Source organism: Rhinolophus ferrumequinum, chromosome 3, assembly GCF_004115265.2.
Source record: "Rhinolophus ferrumequinum isolate MPI-CBG mRhiFer1 chromosome 3, mRhiFer1_v1.p, whole genome shotgun sequence".
Lineage (NCBI taxonomy): Eukaryota > Metazoa > Chordata > Mammalia > Chiroptera > Rhinolophidae > Rhinolophus > Rhinolophus ferrumequinum.
Window position 1 is genome coordinate 79113336 of NC_046286.1, and position 23709 is coordinate 79137044.

At 33.9% G+C, this 23709-nt stretch overlaps 1 protein-coding gene across 1 annotated transcript in view; it reads left to right on the forward strand.

Annotated features, from left to right (window-relative positions):
• ENPP1 (ectonucleotide pyrophosphatase/phosphodiesterase 1) overlaps positions 1-23709 on the forward strand; it is a 59879-nt gene that overhangs the window by 24161 nt on the left and 12009 nt on the right. The window contains exons 2-18 of the mRNA XM_033098873.1: positions 1730-1802; positions 4489-4605; positions 5360-5485; positions 6360-6420; positions 8578-8675; positions 10597-10676; positions 11583-11702; positions 12735-12844; positions 14241-14306; positions 14597-14669; positions 17413-17521; positions 18462-18593; positions 18825-18856; positions 19624-19751; positions 20943-21012; positions 21873-21960; positions 23126-23295. Coding sequence (XP_032954764.1) covers positions 1730-1802; positions 4489-4605; positions 5360-5485; positions 6360-6420; positions 8578-8675; positions 10597-10676; positions 11583-11702; positions 12735-12844; positions 14241-14306; positions 14597-14669; positions 17413-17521; positions 18462-18593; positions 18825-18856; positions 19624-19751; positions 20943-21012; positions 21873-21960; positions 23126-23295 — 1653 coding nt within the window. The remainder of the gene's footprint in view (positions 1-1729; positions 1803-4488; positions 4606-5359; positions 5486-6359; positions 6421-8577; positions 8676-10596; positions 10677-11582; positions 11703-12734; positions 12845-14240; positions 14307-14596; positions 14670-17412; positions 17522-18461; positions 18594-18824; positions 18857-19623; positions 19752-20942; positions 21013-21872; positions 21961-23125; positions 23296-23709) is intronic.

Below are 23709 nucleotides of genomic sequence, written 5' to 3' on the forward strand. Positions count from 1 at the left end.
TTCTGTGTGATTGTGTCATTTTACACCACCATCAAATGTTCAAGCTGTTCTTCTGCTGGTTCCCTATTTCAATGGACATGTATACACTTCGGTTTTTGATTTCCTTAAAAAAGAAATAAAAAAGGCCTGGCCTTGACCCTGTTTAGTTTTAGACCCACTATGTTCTTGCTCTCTCTCTTTTTTTTTTACTCATTTCCTTTTGTAATAAGATATACCTGCTACTTCAGTTTACTTAACATTCACCTCTTTCGTTATGGCAGTCATTTGAGAGTAGGCACCTGGAGGACAAAGGTCATGTCTGTTTTATTACTGATAATAGCCAATACCTAGCCTAGAGACTGGCATACGCTCAATGCTCAATGTTTTATTTGCAGGAATGTGTTCATAAAAGCCACTACCCCCATCCACCCTGCCCCATTCACCCATTCCTCCTGTCTCTATTATCTTTCTTGGCTTTTGAGCAATACTACTCCACCTTTCCATTCCTCCACCCTCTGTCCATGTCCATTCCCCTTTGCATTTTCTTTGTTCCAGCCAAAATAGCTGCTTGTTACTCATCAGCCGCCTTCCATATGCCTTTCTTCCTTTGGGCCTTTCCTTTTGCGGGCCTTGCTCCTAGATGTTTGCTCTGATGCGTCCTCTGTTCCCTTCCCTCAGCTCTGCCTGCAGTGTCACGCCATCATTGGCCTGCTTCAGAGCCCAGCCAGCCCAAAGCCTTTCTCTATGATGCTCTTTCTGATCTCCCTCTCCCCAACCACCCCAAAATTTATCCTTCTTTAAACAACTGTAGAACTCTGCAACTTCTTCTTAGAGCCTACCAATATGAGTCTCTGATGCTGTTGTTTTTTACCTCCTTGCCCACAAATAGAAGCTCCCTGAGGTATCTCTTATTCTTTCCTTCAATGTGTAACCGTCCTTACGTATAGTTGGTATTCAAGGAATACTTGGGTGAAATGTCCTGCAAAGTGACATTCCAGAGAGCTCCATCCCACTAAAAATATTGAGGGTTGTTAATGGATTGTTCTGCTTTTTATTCTAACTCACAAACAAAAAGTTCTGCCATTGTTCTTGGGAGTTGTATTTTGTATCCACTTATTTTAAAATGGCAAAGGCCATAAGCGTAGAGAATGAGAAATTAGCAAAATGTTAGAGTTGGAATGATTTTTAGCGATCCATGCAGTCCAACTCTTTAATGAATAAATTAAAGAGTGACTTGCCCCGAATCACAAAACCAATTCATGGTAACATTTGGACCCGAGATGTAGGCACCTAACTCTCTTCAGTTCCCAGAAGCTACCACAGTGCATATGAAGATATTGCTTAGGTTTGTGTAGTTAAATTGTTTGAAAAGGAACCTAATATTCTAGTATTTCCTTTTATAGATTAACAAATAGGAAATCAAGTCTCTAGATGAATTTTCTTCTCTCCCTCCCTTAATTATTACAGATTCTCTGACTAGATTCATTTACATCAACTGGGAAATTTCTGACAACTTTACCCTTGGACGGCAGAGGTTCATTTGCTAACATTTAGGTAGACTTTTTATTGAAGTATAACATATATACAGAAAAGTATATAAGTGTGCAGTTTGGATTTTCACAGAGTAAACATGTTTATGTGACCAGCACCCTGATCAGAAAATGGAGCAACAAGTTTAGAAACATTTGAAGAAACCAAACATTTGAAGAAATGTCTTAAAGCTATATAATTTTCTTTTTTCTCCCCACAGGTATTGTCAGTCTGTGTGTTAACAATAATCCTTGGTTGTATATTTGGGTTGAAACCAAGCTGTGCCAAAGAAGGTAAATAGTAGTGTGTGTGTGTGTGTGTGTGTGTGTGTGTGTATTCAGCCTTCTTTAGAATGTGACTGAGATAAGCATTATGTCCTAATCCTATGGATACTTCATAGATATTGCAAATTTGATGCTGGTTTTAGTCTTCTTCTTGAAGCTCTCTTATTATTGTAGCCATACAATATTTTATTTACTTGTAAAACCATCCCAAAACAACGAAGAGGGGCTATGACCAAAACACCAGCCAAACAAACAGAAAAAACAAAAAACAACAACAAAAACCCCAGAGCAACAGAAATTAAATTAAGAACAAACAAGCTGACATGGCGAACAGGTTCTGGTGCTGTGTTCCTGGAGCCCACGCCCGGACTTCCTCCAGGCAGTCTCCTAGGGACACCCTTTCTTCCCAAGCAGTTAGTTGCTGAAGCAGCCCTAGATGTTATTAGGTGACCAGTTAACATCCCTGGAAACCAGAAATATATCATTACATGCTCTTAAGGCTTTTAAAATTGTGGACATTGGTGGTTTCAAAGAAAAAGTGATATATATATTTTTTTTTCAGGAAGTTTGGAAAATTTATTTTTTTAATTTATTTTTTATTTTTATTATTATTATTTTTAAATTTATTGGGGTGACAATTGTCAGTGAAATTACATGGATTTCAGGTGTACAATTCTGTATTACATCATCTATAAATCCCATTGTGTGTTCACTACCCACAGGAAGTAGTGGTATTTTTAAACATAAATGTATATAATATATTACATATACATATATAATGCGTGTGTATATATATATATATATATATATATATATATATATATATATATATATTATACTGAGTGTGGAAATTATCCAGCATTGACAAGATCACTATAAATAATAAAACTGAATCACAGTACATTGTAGTAGTCATTGTTTGCCTCTGAGGTAAGCTTTTTTTCTAACCTGTATAAAAATCATTCATTGGTGGTCTTCCTAGGCAATTCAGTTGTGAAAATAAGAACAAATTCTTTTCCTGCTCAATTGTTTTGTAATTGTAATGTTAGTCCTTAAAAAAACGTTAGTGATTGTTAAGCCATCATTTATTGTCGAAATGAGTGAAATATAGTAATTTTATGTGTTTAGTCAGCAATCTACAGGCATATCTTGAAGATATTGCAGGTTTGGTTCCAAACCACTGCAATAAAGCAAGTTATAGTCTTTTTTATGGTTGAGGGTCTTGCCTTCGTTTTATGAAAAACACAGCATCAGGGAAGTACAATAAAGTGAAGCACAATAAAACAAGATATGCTTATATTCAGGGCAAATGTATTGAAGTTTAACAAAATTAAGAAGCTACAGACTTTAGTGTTAGGCCTGAAGTAATTTAGAGTTCAGTTTGACAAAAATAATACTGAAGGCTTACAAATAATTAGCCATTTTAATCTAAACGTAACATAGTACGCTTAGTATTTTTAAAAATGACTAGGTACATATTAATGAGCTTCAAGTAATAACTATTATGCTAATAGCTTTCCCCCACCCCAGGTCAACAAAATAAGTACTTCTGACCCTAGAAATTAAAATTGCTGACTTTCCGTGTCCTGAGAGTTAAATTCTGTGACAGTATCTTGTTGGGTTAGGAGACTATTAAAGTCAAGAGCTAAGGTTATTCCTTTTCTCAGTTGGACTTCCATTATTTTACGAGTGAATTTTTTTTCTTCATCATCTGATTTTTTAGTAATCCAATAAAAACATAGTTTATTCCAAATATTAGATTGTTGCAAAAGTAATTATGGTTTTTTGCAATTTTTTTAACCCTTTAAGCCGCAATTACTTCTGTACCACCCTAATATCTAGTAAAGAATTACAATGTAAAATAATTTTTTTTAATGAAAAATATTTTCCTTCCCTATCTGCCATTTATCCATTTAACAAAATCATATTAGGACCAACTATATGTCATGCATCTTGCTGGGTACCAGGGAGACAGTATGCTGAACAAAATCCAGGTGTTGTCTGTGTTCTTAAGAGGTTTAGGATACTAACCAAATAATCACTTACAAATGGAATTAAGTGACTGAGGGGAAGGACAAGGTTTTATAAAAGCTTAAATAAAGGAAAATGAACCTAGACTGGGGAATTTGGCAGGCTTCGGAGAGGGAGCCAGACTGGATCTGAAGGTGACATGGGTGTGTAAGGTGATGGTGGAAGGGACAGTCCCGCAGAATGTGTTCTGCATCAACACAATACTTCTTTATACCAAAACTGAGAGCAAGGTAAGTCAGGTATTCTCTTTCTGAAATACTCATAATCACTTGCTCACAATTTGAAATTTTGGAGAACTCCATAGCTGTTTAAGCCAACCTTTGCAGAGCATAAAATATTCACCACAAGCCCTTATTCTGACTTTTTTTTTTAACCATCTCATAGGTTTGTAAGTTTTATCAAACCCAGTAGGGTTTGTAATAAATAAGAGAAAACAATCTCTTTTTTCCTATGGCAATAGATAAAATCACAATCTATATAAGGTAACCTTGTATTTGTCTCACTTTCTACGTGTATTTGTGAAAAGCTTCCAAGGTAACTTTATTATCCCATCTATCTTTTCTAAAGTAGTATTTGAATCTATATGCAACTTAGGTGTATTAGTTGATATTTGCTTTTTAATCATATGATTAGAAACATCTAACTCATTATTTAATATTTTCAGTTAAAAGTTGCAAAGGTCGCTGTTTTGAGAGAACATTTGGGAACTGCCGCTGTGATGTTGCTTGCGTTGACCTTGGAAACTGCTGTCTAGATTACCAGGAGACGTGTATAGAGCCAGGTAAAAATGCACAGGGGAAAAAATGGAGTCACAAGAATTAGTAGTAAAAGATCAGAGCAGTGTTCTGCATCTTTTAGGTGTGTGACCTAACTCATTTGAGATTTTAAAAAATTTGGCCTTTATATTTTTTTGAAGAAAAAATTTCACCTATTCTGCCACTCACTAAACATCTTCTGGATAGCAAAACTGTGCCTGTTTTTAATGTATACTGAAAGCCTATACAGTCTAATTTGCATTTAAACTAAGTTAAAAAAAACTGCTTGAAATATATAAATATTTTCATTATGGGCTTATTAAAGCAGGCGTTCTTAGATGTTCACTTAAACTTTAAAATGAAACCATCAGAATATGGACATTTTTCTCAGTTTGATGTAGACTTCTCTACATTTGACATGGAGTAATATTTAAATGGGAGTGAACCAAATTTAGATTAAATTTGAGAACCTTGAAAATGGCTGGTGGAAGAAGCCAAGGTCTTCATATGAATTGTATAATAATAATAATTTGTCCACATTTTAAAATGATGAGATTCTGGGAACTAATAATTGCCGCCTCCATGTTCTCTGTGTTCGTTCTGATTGACCACTGCGGTGGCAGATTTTGTTAGTGACAAAATGAAGCTACAGAATGAGCTAGTTCATTGTCTTTTACAGAGCTTGGGTTCAGAAGACCACAATTCTGTGTTCACGTTGAATGTTTTGAATTTGGACCATAAAATTAATTTTTTTTTTTATTTCTCGATATTTATTTCTAGAACGCATATGGACTTGCAGCAAATTCCGGTGTGGTGAGAAAAGGTTGTCCAGAAGCCTGTGCTCCTGTTCCGATGACTGCAGAGACAAGGGCGACTGCTGCATCAACTACAGCCCCGTGTGTCGAGGTCAGGTTTGCACGCCCTCAACAGCTGCGACAGCAGCCTGCCATCTTCCTAGGTTTCAGCTGGGTTTTGCATAAACAATATTTAGTCTGAAAAAATATTTTGAAAACACTTTATGAAAGAAAATTTCAAGCATATACATGAGGAGAGAGTGTGTGCAATGAACCTTGTGCCCACACCCAGCTTAATGATTATTAGCTGCACATGGCCAATCTCGTTTTATCTACTCATTCTCCTGCCATCACCCCCTCATGCTAGTTTGATATTAGCTACACATTTAAAGTGGTAATTGTAGACAGATTGCCCTGGCTGACTCCTATGTCCCAGGTTCCCTTGTGAAAAACGAGGGTAAAGTCTGCCATGCATTGAGAGAGCAGGTGTGAAATTACTGCAAAAGATTTTAGGGTATTATGTAAGCTGAGGTTATTATGAGGTCTTGTCTAGGTGTTGCAGGGTTCTTTGAAATTTCTTGACAGAATCTGGCTCTATATGAAAGGAACTAAGACATCAAGGAGTTAAAACCAGAAGATTTTGTAGGGTGGGTTAAAAGGAGGGTTGTAAATTTTGGCTGAAAATATTAAGAATTTGAAAATGGAAAATATGCCTTTAAGTTCTCACAAATATAGTATTGTATTTTAGTCTTGTGATTATACATTCATTTTTTTTCTTCCTGATATTTAGTAACTCTTTGGAAACAGATTTTTGTTTAGAAACAGATTGCTTTTTTTCATTGCATTTCCCTAGAACCATGCCCCATATTACCTGTGTATCTGTTCACACATTTTGTTTTGGGAATCTGTCTTACTTGTCTCACAAACATCTCAATTGTTACTATTAAAGTGTGTTCTACTCATTTTATTTCTTGAAAATATTTTAGGTGAGAAAAGTTGGGTAGAAGAAACGTGTGAGAGCATTAATGAGCCACAGTGTCCAGCAGGGTAAGATGATATTCTCAGATACAAATTTTTTTCTTTTTTAGAAGTACCATTTTTTTTCTTTCCAAATTGAAAAGATGAAAATACTAATTATTTATTGGTTCATTAGACATGATTTTTAGTCAGGACTCGTAGTTGGCACTGGTGGTATAGAGATGGCGTAGAGTGGTATGACCCCCACTCTGGAAGCTAGTGGGAAAAAAGAGGTCATGAATATTTTTTAGTATTCATGAGTGTTAGATAGAAGTATTTGTGTCTTCCTTCTTAAGAAAGGCTCTTTACTTTCATTTGGAGTTTTGAGAGTTGAGCTTGGAGCAAATTACTTTATAGCTTTTTGTTACTTTTGTATTTAGCTTCATTTATAAATTTTAGGGATAAGCAACATATCTGTGAGAAGATGTTACATAATTTTTACAGTTCATATTTGTTTTTTGTCAAATTATTTTGCACAGTACGTTATATATACTAGGCTATAAAAAAAGTTTTTATGGAATTCAAGGGATGGAAATTTTGTAAAAGGTTTTAGATATATTTAGCTTTGCTCCACTTGCGATCTACCTCATAACTTGAATTATTGATCTTCAGAAGTATATTTTTACTTCTTCAAAATGATGATTTTTTAAACTATTAAAAATTTTAAAGCTGTATAGCTTATTTTGTTTATGTATTTGTTTATTTTTAACAATATAAGGTGTGTTGTTTTTTTCTTTTGGATGGGAGAGTATTTTGTTGTTTTTTAAAGCAATAGTAACAGCAGCAGCAAAAACTAAACCTAAACCAGAAATTTCCAGAAGAAGAGACTATTTTCAAAGGGCACTACTCATGTACCCTAACCTGTCTTTTAAGTCCAAGATGTACTGGAAATTTCAGACTTAATGAATTTTGAATCTTTTCCTTCTAAATATTGATCATTATTTTTCAATTGTGATGTTTACTCTTTTAGTAAAAAAAGTAAAGCCTCCTGTCTGTACTAGAAAATCATAATTTAGAACACACTTTATTATACTGGAAATTATTATACCAGTATAATTACTTGGTGGCCCAGTAAACTCTTTTTATGTTTTTTGTTGATTCGGTATAAATTTCTTTATATAGATATGGATCATTGAGGCTAAAAGCAGCGGCTTTTGCAGAGCCGTCCAACAGAGCTATGGTACAAACACTACAAATTTTCTCCTTTTTCTATTTGCATTCGTATGTGAGAGTCAGCTGGGGAAGAGGTAGAGTTGGGAAAGGCAAGGTGAGGTAAACATTTGCTCTCATGTTTTAAATTACTGAGTGAATTTTCAGTGGAAAGTTTTTTCGTGGTAATCTAGTGATATACAACTCTCCTGCCATCTACTATATATCATTAGAAGCTGCAAAATTTCTGAACCATGCCTGTTTTGGTGTAGTCGTATAATAGCTGTCTGTCATTATTCTCTTTCGTGTTTTTTGGGCTGTTTTTTGCCTCTCTGTTTTTTGGATTTCCACACCACACACATTAACTCTGTGTGTGTGTGTGTGTGTGTGTGTGTGTGTGTGTATGTACACTGTTCATTCCTAGCTTTGGATCATTTCTTTGTTTATATATTTAAATCTAGTGAATACCAATGAAACTTCTTTATTAAATATTAATGTATTTTAAATATATTAAATGTAAAAATTAAATATTGTGTATAATATATGTGATACGAGGTGCCATCTGTTAGATTCACATATAGACTATTGGAAAGTGGTTAGTCAGGGAAAAAAAATCATTTTTTTATTTTTTTATTTTATTTTTTTAAGAAATATAATTTAGAAAATGCTGTTTGTTAACATTTCTTCTCCGGCAAATTGGGGAAGTAGCATTAAATTTTAGTAGTATTTGGTCTAGCTTTTGGAAGAGTAGGAACCATGAATGATGTCCTTTGTATGGTGCCTCAAAATGGTATGAGTGCTTAATAAATGCTTTTTGATGATAGATACCTAATGAAATATAAAAGCATGTATAGGAATACAAATGCTTGTAAAATATCCTGTATGACAGTGCTTGCTGAGCTTCTTAGTTTACTTTAGATTATATACCGACCTCCTTGGAAAATCTTCACTGGATCTGTACCAAGGAAGGAGAAAATCTTCACTTGGTGTGTTTCTTCTTCCTGCTTATTTAAACATTTTTTTTTTCTTATTACCCAGGTTTGAAATGCCTCCTACCCTCTTATTTTCCTTGGATGGTTTCAGAGCAGAATATTTACATACTTGGGGTGGACTTCTTCCTGTTATTAGCAGACTAAGTGAGTAACTTCAGACTTTACTGTTGGAATGTCATGATTTCAGTGAGATAGACTAGGGAGACAGTCGCTTTGGAAAAATACTGGCTGAACCTGTTTTACCAAACTTCTCTATTGCAAAGTAGTTGAAACTGATGATAAGTAACTAGTCTTTAATATTGTCATTACTCTGAAGATAATACAGTTATCTTAGGATTTTTATCCATTAGTACACATGTGTGTGTGTGTGTGTGTGTAAACTTAATATAAATAACTATATAAATACATGAACATTTTTTCTTAAAATTTTGGATTTATTTCCTGGTAATTTTATTTATTATTTCATTTATTTACTTATTAACTACTATATCTTCAAATAGAATTTCAAAAATATGAAGGTATTTCTGATATTATATATTAGTAATATAGACTTAGACTAATTGCCTGCTAATTATCCTATAGTATCATGTAACATCCTTCCAGTTTCTTTGTGTTAACTAAGGCCTCAGTTGAATGATTATTCTATAAGTTATTGACACACTAGTAGAATGATCTTTTTTTAGTATTAATGCCCAAGTTTTAAATCACATTAACCATTAGTAATATGGGTATAACTTGTATCACTATTGCTATTGAAAAAGAAAAATTGTATGTGGGTGTAAAAGGGTAGAATTTTGCTCATTACCAGTGATCAAATTTAGGAAGTTACAGTGTAATACTGGACTGAGATAGAAGTATATAAATACAACTATTTTAGTGTTCTTCTGGAATTCTAAAATGTTATTTACCAGACTTGAGTATATGAGATTGGTTTAAACATTAAAATCACTCTCGGTAAATACATGTGCACATTTATTGTACTTCTTTTGTTACAAGCCAAAATAATTTTGGAAGACTTCTAAAAATTTCAGTTTTTAATTTCTATCTGGAAGAAAGTAGGTTTTATAAATAATCATTTGTCATAAAAAGCCTTTAACAAAGAGCTTGCACAGGCAAGGAATGCTCTGTTCCTAACAGCCAGGCCCATGGACTTTGAAACTTGAATTTGGCCCTTTGTTACCATTAGGAGGAAAGTTTGTCTCAATGGCAGCACACATGGCGTCCTGAGTTGAGAATTAAGGAGCCATATGTACCTGAATGTGACATTTAAAAGAAATTAATACACAATTAGCGTAATCCTTAGCTTTGGATAAGTGGAGGATTTAATGTGGTATTCTGAACTATTCGGGAGGTACTGAGATAGATAGACACATGCTAATCCAAGGAACATTTTCAATCAATGAAGCACTGAAATGCTAGAATCATTAGTTATATGTTCCTCCCTCAATAGCAGATGCTAGAGAAGAGGAGTATGACACCAGGGCTAAATCAAGAACAGTCTGACTTCTGTGCTTTCTCAAACTTGAAGCTAGAACATGCCTTTTTATCTTTCAGTAGTGTTGAGTTTCTCCAAAGTTAGCTAGTTCTGGATCTGTGGGTTGGGACCCCAGCCACTATTTTACCCTTGTTTCAGTTTTGCAGATTTAGCTATTGTACTAGTGCAATTTTTTGTTGTTGTTGTTTTCTTTTGTTTAATACTACCTGTTGTAATTAAGTATGTGCCCACTAAATAGTAACGAAGGTCTAGCAAACATCATTGTTACAAATGTTCCATCTGGAATGTAATGTTACTGATAAGTATGGGATAATTATTCCATTGGCTTAATTATTTTTTTAATGTTTTCTTTCCTTTTTTTTGACTACGAGAAAAATAACTCTAATCTTAACCTTGATTTTGAGTTCACAAAGTTGCTTTATAATTCACCCTGAATTTGTAGATGGTTATAAACTCCTCCTGGGTTAAATTTTTTTTATACGGTTTAGACTGCTGTGGTACCAAAGCTAAATGATGTAAACAGATTGTCAGTGGTATTTAATAACAACCTTTAATTTTTTTTCTTTGTAGAAAACTGTGGAACATATACTAAAAACATGAGACCAGTATATCCAACAAAAACTTTCCCCAATCACTACAGTATTGTCACAGTAAGCGCCGCATTTCAACTTTTATATGTTCAGAGAAGTGAGATGTAAATGCATTTTTTGATGAATTAATTAGATATCAGCTCAGAAAAAAATAAGTTCTTTTCCAATGTATCATTAAACAAGGAACATGTTCTGGTCTTTGCTCTGCTACTAACTAGCTGTGGCTGGAAGGCCACTTTATCTTCGAGTCTCAATTTTCTCATGTGTGAAAAGAGGTGACTAAAGACCCCAAGAAATGATTTATTGGTTTCCTTTTAGTTTTAAGATCTGTCATTTTTGTATCCTGTTTTATTTGTTACTAGTTTTGTAGCTTACTTTATTTGAGCCCCACACTATCCTACGCTCTTGGATTCTCAACTGGTCTTTCCAGGCATCTTGATGTATGAGTTTGAGCAAGTCACTCTGCCTGACTCCGAATAGGATTACATCTCTGTTTTTGTTTCAAAGTTTCCAGATTTAATTTGAATCCAGGAAAAAAATAAATGTAGAATTCATTAGGCCTTAAGGTTGAAGCGACAAAATTAATACATTAGGTTGTATTGACACATGCTCTTCTTCGACCAAACCAAAAAAAAATTTGTTCTGCAGAAATATTTTACTCAGCAATGCAAAAGGACAACAGAGTACTTTTTTCAAAATTTGGGAGACTGCCCATTTATATAGACTCTCATCTATAGCATTCCTAACTTATTATCTCCTATTACATAGTATAAAACACAAATAGTACATAAAATATTGAGTGGTTGGTTGTGTTTTGACAATATCCATTGTTTTGTTTTTCACTTCCTTAAACTGTGTTAAGTTCCTTGCAGCTTCAGTTACCTGTTTCTCTTTGATGAAATTATTCTGTAACTTTAGTATTAAATCACTCATAACTTGCATAAAACCTGTATTTTATATTTTTAGGGTCTTTATCCAGAATCCCATGGCATAATTGACAATAAAATGTATGATCCCAAAATGAATGTTTCCTTTGCACTTAAGAGTAAAGAGAAATTTAATCCTGCGTGGTACAAAGGAGAACCAGTAAGTTGTTTGTTTGTCTAGCTACTGAAAGACATTTTCTTTAATTATTCTCATCTGTTTCAATCAGAGTTAAATACCAGATTCCCTGGAACTCTTAATAACCTAGTTCATTTACTGTGTCTGTGGCCATCCTTTGTGAATGGAGATGAATGCTGATAATCCTAAATGCAGTTTGTGTCATTGTCTGAGAGTGGTAATTTATTTCAGAACTGGTTTGCCTTATTCTAAACCATTTTTCTTTTCTGCTTGACTCTACCTTCTTGTAAAAGTAGCATATAGCAGCAGATGAGTAGGGGTAATGTTTTGATCTACACAAAGCTGCTTGTTTCTAAAGGAGGTAACCTTTGACTTTATTTGCCTAGGCTAACTTAGAAGAGTCTCTCTGTGATTTCGATGTTTCTTTTTTTTTTTTTTAAATTGTTACAATAATTCTCTAAGTTCTATTTGGGTCTACAATCCTCTTGGGAGGAAAAAGAGGAGCATGGTGTGTAATTTGCAGGTTATAAGGTCAAATTTTAAAAATTTAAAGTTTTGTGATTTCGGGCAAATTATTCTTTCTGTACCTTAGTTTTCTCGTCTTTGTACTATGGATAATACTGTTACTACCCTCATAGGGTTATTGTAAAGATTATTTAATAATCTGAGATGTTTATAGGAATACTATTTACAACTGTAATTGGCAATAATAAATGTTAGGTCAGTAAGTAAAAATTCTAAGAAATTATACATATATATGTGTGCATTTTTCTTCTTTTAAAGAGAACCTATTAAGTACAGGAAAGGTTTAAAAGTTGTAGGAGTTATCAACTGACTTATGTCCATATTTTTGAGGTTAATTTAATTTCTAATTATTTAAATTCTTCTCGCTCCTGTTCAGAAATATATGATTATTTTGTAGTCTAACTTCTGTAGCTTGTTAACCTCAAAAACATTCTAGCACTTCAGAGGAATTCATTGTTGTTGCATGAACACGTACTCCTAAGAGATGAATATTTGCATAATTTCCTAACTTTCCTTCATTTTCTTCCCCAGATCTGGCTCACAGCTAAATATCAAGGCCTGAAGGCTGGCACATATTTTTGGCCAGGATCAGATGTGGAAATTAATGGAATTTTCCCAGACATCTATAAAATATATAATGGGTATGTGTAGATGTACTTTTTCTAGGACCTATGACACAAAACAGTTAGACTGTCCTTTTTATCACGTCCTAGGTGCCAGCATTTGAGTGATATGTTAGCTGAAAAGTGAGAACTGTCGGAATAAGGACTCTATCTCAAAGAGTTTTATATGGCTGGTAAATAGTAAAACAAGACAAGTTTTTTCTAGAGGTTTTTGAGGAAGCTTTGATAACATATCGGGATTTGCAATTAGATCTTTGGACAGGATTAAAAAATGAAGTCACGGTAAAAGTAGAGGTCTCAGAGTAGAGTTAATACACGTTTTAACTTTTGGAAGAAAAAAAGAGCTAGGAGAAAGATGAATTAGAGAGGATACAGATGACTCTCTGCTGTCTGGAGTTATTATTTTAAAGAAGATATCAGTGGCATCTCTGGATTTGTATTTCCGAATTACTTCAATAAATATGCTGTCTGACATGAGAAACTGATTAGAATAATCTCCCTGTAATATTCAAAATCTATGATGTATTGAGGGAAAAAAAAGACAAAAACTTTTGTTCTGGAAGACTCTCTTTGAATAACTTTAGTGAGACTACCAAAATAATTTTATTTTATGCTTAGGAAATTTCTCTCTGAAAATCAGTACAACAGTATGTTTGGGAGATGAACAGAAAAAATCACGAATTCTAGACAAGAAATGCATAATGATTTCCGTTGGTGATTTTGTGCCATTATTAATTTTTTATGGTTCACTTGAGCACAGTGCAGTGCCTCTTGACACCTTATTATTTACCATTATTTTCATTCCATAGATGGTAGTTGAGATTTTATTGCCATACACTGTACTAGGCATGGGGGGTTTAAAGATCAGCGATATATGTTCTCTGGCTTCTTGAGGTCTAATAGAGAACATAACTAACTATACTTGGGGTTGGGCAAGCACACACTCTGATGGAGCTGTGCAGACAAACTCCTGTGCCCAGAGGAAGGTTTTATTAATACTGCTGAGGAAATGTTGCCTGGAGAACTGTCTGCTCACCAGGTGCCTCCCTCCCATTTTACAGAGTCATCAATGAGTGAGTTCTTCATGAGGTACCCTTTGACGAATGTATTGACACATGGGTTTTCCATGTGGTAGCAATTGATATTCTCAGGTACAGGAAAAACATCCTCAAGCAGAGTATAGGAAGCAAATTCTTAAGCCCAATTACAACTTTCATATGTGTATTAACTTTGCTTCCTTTTTTGGGAAAACAAATTTAAGTTTTCAAATAAAACTCTTCCATTGCTTCAAACACAATTGATGGATTAGATTGTTTTAGTTTTTCTTAACACAGTTTCATTAAGAAAAACATTTATATTTTAAACCTAAACAGTTGTCACAGATTTGTTTCATTTTGTTTATCCTTAATTTTAGTTCAGTACCATTTGAAGAAAGAATTTTAGCTGTTCTTAAGTGGTTACAGCTTCCTAAAGATGAAAGGTATGTATTGTAAATACTCCTTTGCTTTATAGAAATGACACAATATTTTAAAATAGACTACAAGAGAACTTTGGTATTGGCTATGAGGTTTTATATCCAAGTGAACTCTTTAGTGAGCTGTTACAGTCACATTTTGAAGAATTCGAAACCTGTAAGTTATTCTCAGCAAGTTTAGAAATGTTACCCCAGTGTTGTATAATTTTTGTTCACTATCAATTGTTGAATTATTCTTTCCATTCTCTTTTACAATGTGTTCATAAAATATTACATTTTGATACTGTTTGATTTAGACCACACTTTTACACTCTGTATTTAGAAGAACCAGATTCTTCAGGTCATTCATATGGACCAGTCAGCAGTGAAGTAAGTACATTTTATCAGTGATTACTTCATTAAACCTGGTAACAGCTAACTGAACCTTGATTTGAAGCAGGTTACTAGACTATTCTGTAAAGTTCCATGCTTCCTGGAAAGAGTGAGTATTAAGCACAATTTTACTTAACCAAAGAATGCACTTTAATCACAATAATGGGAGAATTGTTTTGTTTATATTTTTACAGTGCTAAATTGACCTGATGATGAATTAAATTCAATATTTTCAATTCCTAAGCCTTCATGCACTCCATATGCCACTACACTGGCTTAAAAACAGAGTATTCTTTGAAAATTTTGTAAATGGGTAAGACTCCAATTTTCCAGGAAAATGTAAGATAATATTTCAAATAGTGGAAGAAGCCTCCTATGAACTCTTCACCTTAGGAGATATTCCTCTGACCATTTGAGATCATGCTTACAACACAGTTTGGGCATTGAAAGATTGGAGATTTTTATCAAAAGTGTAGAGAAGTTCAAATCATCATCGTTTTATTGAGTGGTTACTAGGAAACGAGAAATAAGGAAACAGCTCATGGACTAAGACTTTCAATGTACCATCTTATTTGACCTGACACCCTTTCAGGAATTTTGCCCACTCCTGGATATGTTTATAATTGGTACAGTGCTTTAAAACCTCAAACACTGCTTTCAGTTTCTGTGTGTCCCTATCATTTTGTATCATGGAGGATAAGAAGCATTAAAACAGAAAACAATTTGATGTTCTTTCCTTGAGCCTCTAAGCTGACTTTCCTTATGATTTATATGTCATATAAAATTTTAAATTTCTATTTTACAATGTAAAAAGAAACAGTAAGTAAGGAACTGTGAATATTGTTGGTGATGCTGAAAGGGAGAAGAGGTATTGCCAAGATCTCTAATCTCAGAATTCTTCTCTAATTATCTTTTACCCCATTTAAAAGACTAGGAAAACACACTCTTTCTTAATAACTGGAGTTTCACTCCCAAATTCCCATCAGTTCTCCTGCCCAGGTAACCCAGGCTGGAGAATTTGTGTACCTCAAGGACTTACCACAGGGTTCACACTAAAGCCTGGCCGAACATGTGTGTTGTGAGCCCTTTGTTTGAGGGTACTAATTGCTCTAGATGCTTACTTCAGCAAGAGTAGAAGGAAGGGAGAAAAAGCATGCTCATTTTTCTCACTTGAATGTAAAACAGCTGCTTAAACCATCTTCCCCTAGCTTCCCTTCCCTTGGGTCTACCCTAGATTTGCCCCTCTTAAAAAGGAGGTTCCTCTTGGGTGCCATCTCATCAGATAAAAGAGAACAAAGAGCGAGGAAAGTTGACCGTCATCTAGATCTGTCTTTACCCTTTGTATTCCTTCCAGCAAAATGCACTTCTAGTAGCTCCAATATGGTTGGTAACCCCAGGTGCCCTTGTTTTGATTCTATCCTTCAACTAAGCAAAAATGTTCCTTCTTTGAGATGGGATAAGGAAGATGTGTGGACTACAATGTGCCATGTCATAATTGCTCAAAGGGAAATGTTTCTTGTAGCTGTTACCTTGGTTTGAACAATTGGTCAGATGCTAGTATAATTTTCATTCTTTCACTAAAATCACTGACACCAAAGACTCATGTCTAGGTCAGTTTGGCTACAAGTAAACCTAAAGATCATTTTGTAATTGCTTGATTATCAGATCATATAAGTTTTAAAATCAGTGCTGCCTTTTCTAGTTCACTAAAGAGTTTGCAAAGTACCTGTTTTTCTGATTCATCTTCATTCAAATCTGAGCCCATTGCTTTTGAATCCTATTCACCAACTTATAAACTCCATTCAACTCTAATATTCCTGGCACATCAAAGCATATTTTCTCATAATACTTGAAAATTCCAATTCACGTTGCTTAGGGATCTTCGAGTGAATGAAAGGCCATACTGAAAGAGCATGTTTCATATTACTGTAAAATACACGGTACTGTAAAATACTGTAAAATTACATGTTCAATATACTGTAAAATAATTTTATAATTGTAAAATTATTTATCAAAAGATTAGACTGATTTGATACATTACAGAAAGCACATGCAAAACTGCACAAGAGTTTTCCTCAGGTAGTTTTGTAAGGAAAGAAGAAAAGAAATGCTAAAAGCAATTTGCCAAAATTATTTGCCATTTGGTGTCCTTGTAGTCATATGCAAAATACATGCAGTTTATAAGAAAATAATGCATTGTATTCCTAGAGGTTCTAATTTTAAAAGTTAAGTACCTAGAAATATAAGAAGCATTTCGTGAATAATTCTAACGTTTTTGAAAATTAGGAAACATAGCATTTCCACAGTAAACATTGAAATGATCAGAAAGTACAAGGAGAAATGGGTTATAGAAAAATGAAGTGATAATTGAGACTGCATTTGTTTCTGGCCAAAAAGTATGAGTTTGGGCTGGTAGTACTTTGACTTAAGTTGGGTCTGGTCTAAGGCATCACATCACAACTCTGAGGGAGAGTTAATCAGATCAGCCAACCCCATTTCACCATTTCACCGTCTCTAAGACTTACGATTAAGCATGTGTGGAATTTGGGCCCTTCCACTGTTAATAGTCAGAGGTTACATTGTGTCCTTCCTGTGTTACCTAACTTGTCTTAGGCTCATGTGAATCAGTTCACCATAGTATTTGCATCCACTGAACTTTTTCTTTTTTAACAGAGGTAGCTTTATATAGAAATAGCCCTTAGAGTGGAACGCATCGTGTAAGGTTGCTTCTCTTTCTCAGGTCATCAGAGCATTGCAGAGAGTTGACAACATGGTTGGCATGCTGATGGATGGTCTAAAAGAGCTGAACTTGCATCGATGCCTGAACCTCATCCTCATTTCAGATCATGGTAGTCTGAATTTGCATCATTTACCCTTCAAGTAGAATGGTGCCCCCGCCCCCATTTGCTTGATGGATTATTGTTTCATTGTTTCCTCTGATTGTTATATAGTTCATTCTTTTTTCAAAACATACTTTCTTGTGGAAAGTCTTTACGGAAATATTATGTTAAATATAAAGTACAAAAGGAACACAGAATTCACAGAAATCTAAGAGCCTATTAATCAAAATGCACCCATGTCCTGATTTGGGAAGACTTACATCAGGAATTTGGATACTTAAAAAAATTTTTTTTTCAATACTAAATTTTGGTAAATCTACTCTGACAATTTTAGATTTAATTTGAACAGATTATTATGAACCATCTCTACTTTCTTTAGCATGATAAATCTGACTTTGGAGGCAGTATATATTAATTTTGGCAATATTTTCACTTTTACTTACTATAGCCTTGCGACTATAGAAGTGGTGTGTATACAAGAAAATAGGAAACAGGTTCTTTTACTGTTTGTTTTTTCTTGTTGTTGTTTGCCTCACAAACAATTACTGAAAACTATTTCTAGAAATAGTCCTAAAAAGTTATATCCTAAACAAGCTCCAGTCTTGAAATGAAACTGACAGTTTTATACTCCTTGGTGATTTGAGGGACATACTGGGCTTTCATATTCTGGCTAAAACTGTGATATTTCTCCTCACTCGCATAGTATAATACATAAATAAGAAGAAACATTAAACTAATTTTGGATAAAGGAAAAGGGAAAATATTTTTTTAAAAGTGAAATGATAGACATAGCTGAAAGTCTGTGTCTTACCTATTAGATATTTAATTAACATGAGCACTGAGCATGTTTATTAAGTTGAATTAAATGGTGGAAATGAAAGAAATTTTTTTCTACATATTACATTTTTTATTAAAGTTGCAACATATTTGGGGATTTTTTTTCACCTAGGCATGGAACAAGGCAGTTGTAAGAAATACGTGTATCTGAATAAATATCTGGGTGATGTTAAAAATATTAAAGTTGTATATGGACCTGCAGCTCGATTGAGGCCAACTGATGTCCCAGATAAATACTATTCATGTAAGTATGTCTCTGCTAACTTTGAATATGATTATGTTTTGAATACATTCCTCTAAATCATTATATCCAAACCAAAGGGAATCAACTAAAGTTAACTTCCTTTTCATGATTGAATATCTTCAATGCAGATCTTCTGCATCCAAAGGGATTTTATGGGGCTGGATGTATTATTTTTAATTTCTAATTGTAACATACCATCAACAATTAATTCTCATCTTTGTCCCCTTTCAGTTAATTATGAAGGCATTGCCAGGAATCTTTCTGTGAGTATCTTTATTTTTCTATTGTCGAATTATTGTTAGTTTGATATAATATGTACTTAGAAAAGAAGTTTACGTATTTGTTCTTGGGATGGTAGGATTAGAATTTTTGAGTATCTGGGCCAACATTTAAAGTCTCTAGTTTTTAAAGATCCTTAAAGATAAGTCGCAATAATGTAGGTTTGAATGTTTTTAAGAATTTATTTATTGACATTGTTACATTGATATGACAGTACAAGAAATATGTAATTGAAAACAATAGAAGGAAGACACCTATACTTTACCATCATAAATGCTGTTGTCATTATGATATATTTTCTACCAGTCCTTTTTATGCTATTTTTTTTAAATAAATTTTTTTCCTAGTGCTGAGTTATCTATACTACATTTTTGTTTTGTTTTGTTTTACTTGATAGAAAATTCTTTCAATTTTGGAGAAAATTCTTACAATTATAGTTACAATAGTGTTTGAAAATAGCATCATTAGAAGTAACTCAGATATAATTTAGTGACACAGTCTAAGCACCATGGGATTTCTATGCAATGGTTATGAGTTTCTGTAAAAATGAGAATATTTAAAAGCTGAGAATACTCAACCTGTACATTACAAAAATAATAAGAACTCAGTTATTTTCCCACATGTCACTTTTGGGGCTTGCTGGTGAAATGTTTGTGAGAAAAAATTTATACAGAGTTAGAAAGCAATTTCAAGAGAAGTTTACACTTAAGAAAATATGGAAATACTTTTTCTTTGCCTTCTGCAATTTCAGTGCCGGGAACCAAACCAGCACTTCAAACCTTACCTGAAACAGTTCTTACCCAAGCGTTTGCACTTTGCCAAAAGTGACAGGATTGAGCCATTAACGTTCTATTTGGACCCTCAGTGGCAACTTGCATTGTAAGTTCTGATAGTCTCCCAGGTGAACTTAGCCTGATTTGTTAGTAATTCAAGGTAACCATTGAGCCCTTTCCAAAAATGTTGTTATATGAAAACTGCACAAGTATGATTTTCTATATTCTGTTCCCGGGTTTCTCAGTCTTGACCTGTTGATATTTTGGATCAGATAATTCTTTGTTGTGGGGAGCTGTCACCTGTATTGTGGGCTGTTTGAAAGCATTCCTGGCTTCTACTCACTAAATGAAAAAGTACTCTTTCTATAGTTGTGACAACCAAAAATGTCACCAGACATTGCCAGAAGTCCCCAGAGGCAGGGTATTACCCCCAGCTAGGAACCACTACTCTGTCTGCTTACATCCATACTCATTATGCCTTATGATCCATATTTGTGTTACCACTTGCCGTTGTATCTTTTCTGCACATTATAGTCATGCCTAATAATGTCTTTAAAGTCCAGTGATAATTGGCAAGAGCTCTTTACCTTAGAATAATGACCAATTACCTTGGTCATTATGCAGAGTTGTTTTTCTTATTCTTGTTATACTAGTCCATCAATAGACCTCAGTTTATTGGTATGTTTAGCAAATTATTCGGATAGTTAATGTTAAATCTCAAAACTCGGTCATTAAGTCTTTGATGGTTGAGAGGAAGCCCGGGTCAAACAAAACCAAAGGAGTGAACCAAAATTCAGTCAGTGGAATTGTATTGTTTCTGTTGTATTAAAGAGCTATGCTTTTAGTGTTTGGAAAAAGACTATGAAAGAAGGGATGGGTCTTACCCTCATGAGAGAACTAATATTTAGTAAACATCTACTATATTCCAAGCATTTCTCTAGGTTAAACCATTTAATTTTTACCAACAACCCAATATGACAAAATTGAAACCAAGAGAAGATAAATTGCCAAGGTACAGCTAGTTAATAGTACAGTCAGGCTTGAAAACCAGTTCTATCTCAATACTAGTAGTTTTTTTTTTTTTTTATACCATCTTGCTTATAGTTGATTTGTCTACCAAATAAAAGATAAAGGTGGCCCCTTAATGCTTTTCAAAGCCAAGTGGTTTTATTGATCCATTCTTGGTTTGTTTAACAAAATAGTTATTTATTCTTTATGAGTGAGAATAATGCCATAGTTATCGATTTTGCTTTATGAATGGACTTTACATTATTAATTCATATTATGTAAAAATTAGGAATCCTTCAGAAAGGAAATATTGTGGAGGTGGATTTCATGGCTCTGACAACATATTTTCAAATATGCAAGTGAGTAAACCTATTATATATATATTTTTAAAAATGATAATTGTATCCAAAGAAAAACTGATATAAAAAGTCTTAGACTTGAAAACAGACTGATTATATGTCTTGAATGAGAAGTGATGAAGCATATACTTTCATATAGCTGTTTTCCTTAGGACATTAAATTAATAGAATTTTGTTGAAATATATTCATGTTTCATGAACATGTGACATATACCTCCTATTAAATTTCCAATAATTAATTTGCATATATTATGCTTCATTAAGAATATTAGGAAAGACAAAAGAAATGTTTGTTCATATTTGAAAAGGTACCATAATTATGTTCTAAATGAAGATAATACCTGAAATTTACCTAGCACTTTAAAATTTTTTATGTACTCACAATAATTATGTAATTTGATTCCTCTAGCACTGTGTGAGGTGGGCAGGGTGAGGTTTGTATCCCATGTCATAGATGAAAATAGATTTTATTGTCATTCTGTTCTGAATGTCAAACCAGGAATTATAGTAGAGCCAAGAGAAAGATCCTACATAGATGTCCTTACATTGTATGTGCAACAGGTTTAAAAAAAAAAAATACTATGCCATTGGGCATAGTATTTTTCCTCTTATCTTAACATAACCAGTTTACATTTGTGCAATATAAATAATTTAAAATATAAATATTATAAAATAATTTTTTCCTTTTATTAAATTTATTGGGATGATATTGGTTAATAAAATTATATAGGTTTCAAGTGTACAGTACTATAATACATCATCTATATATTGCATTGTGTGTTCACTACCCAAAGTCTTATGATCAACTACATATATAACTGAAATGAACTAATAAATTGTTGCTTTTCTGGCCAATATAGGCCCTGTTTGTTGGCTATGGACCTGGATTCAAGCATGGAATTGAAGTTGAGTCCTTTGAAAATATTGAAGTCTATAACTTAATTTGTGGTAAGTGTGAACAGGCAGCTTTCACCCCTTTTGAAAATAGAGCTAGAATAGGATGATCTAAAATAGGTCACATGGTGGGCACCTTTGTGAAGATGATGAGGCAGGACAGACCCTCCTCACATTTCCACCTTTCTTCTTCCTGACCCAGAATCATTGGAAAAATGTGCCAGACATACCATCAGATTACTTATCTGATTCTTCCACTAGGCTGCACAATGGTAAAGTACAACAGCCAGAGTGGGGGGGATGTAAATCCCCAGTGCCTAATACTTTGCTAGGCTCTGGGCTTAATTATATAACAACTGAATCATATCAGGGGTGGAAGCCAGATAGCAGAGTTTGGGGGCTGTGAAAGGTACACAAAGCAAGTGGAACCTCTGGTAGCAATAATAGTTGAATGGATGACAACGTCAACATTGTAAAAATGAAGGCCGACCCATTAGATATGTTTTTGGTTTACTCTGTACCTTCTTAATTAGTACTTTAATGGGTAGGGTATTACATCTTAAATATTACCTCCTTTTTCGGATAATGATACTGGGCATTTGCAAAACTTTAAATATGTCCTAAGTATAAATTCTTTTTGGTAGCTGATACGCATAAATGAGTATGGATCCTAAAGCACTTAAGTTGGTACCTGGCATATAATAAGTGCTTTACTATATAAGTGTTTGCTATTATTACTTTTAAGAGCATGAGTCTTAGACTTGGACAAAGCTGGTTTTGAATCCTAGGTCTATTAAATTAGTAGTTTTGAGACCTTGAACAAAGTACTCTGATTATTCATCTACCAAATATTGACTATAACTTAGTAAATTGCTTTGAGGATTAAGTAAGGATTAATATATTAACACAGTGATTAGTAAGGATTAATATATTAACACAGTGATTACCATATCATAAACATTCAACAGATGGTAACTATAGTTACACACATTAAAATTGAGACATTTTTATAGAGAAGTATAGCATACATATCAGTATCTCCATTAACAATCGCATAGTCATACATATTCTAAAACCCAAGAGAGTTTTATAGTTTTAAGTTAAGGGTTAAGAACTCTATAGATTTGGTTTTAAAAAAATAAAAATCATAGTACAAGTCTACTATTTATTTGACTTTGAAACTTTTAAGTAAATCTTTACCATTCTTGGAATGATGCAGATTTGCTGAATTTGACACCTGCTCCTAATAACGGAACTCATGGAAGCCTTAACCACCTTCTAAAGAATCCAGTTCACACCCCAAAGCATCCCAAAGAAGTCCGCCCCCTGGTTCAGTGCCCCTTCACAAGGACCCCCAGAGATAACATGGGCTGCTCGTGCAATCCCTTAGTAAGTATTGCTGAGAAGTTGTGCCTGGTGTGTGTTTTATAGCACCTTCTGCATAGCATGTTCTGTAGAAATATTTAATGATATGATTAAAATTTATGAGTGGGAGTAAACATAGTATTTATTTTTAATTTTAGTAACACATGCAGACCTTTTATTTTTCCTTTACCTTGTTTTTGCATTTTTGCCTCTATTTTTATCTCTGGCTGCTGTGACTTGCCTTTCAGGTTGGGAGAAGTCTAGCTGAGTGTTGGAGCATTCTGAATCATAGACTCTGTGTTGTTAACCTACCAGTGCGATCTCCATTATAAACCAGTCACAATATTCCTTCTCTAAAATACTTCCCAACCTATTTTAAATTTAGGAGAGAATATTATTTTTTACTACAAAATGGATAATACAGCACTGTTCCTCTTC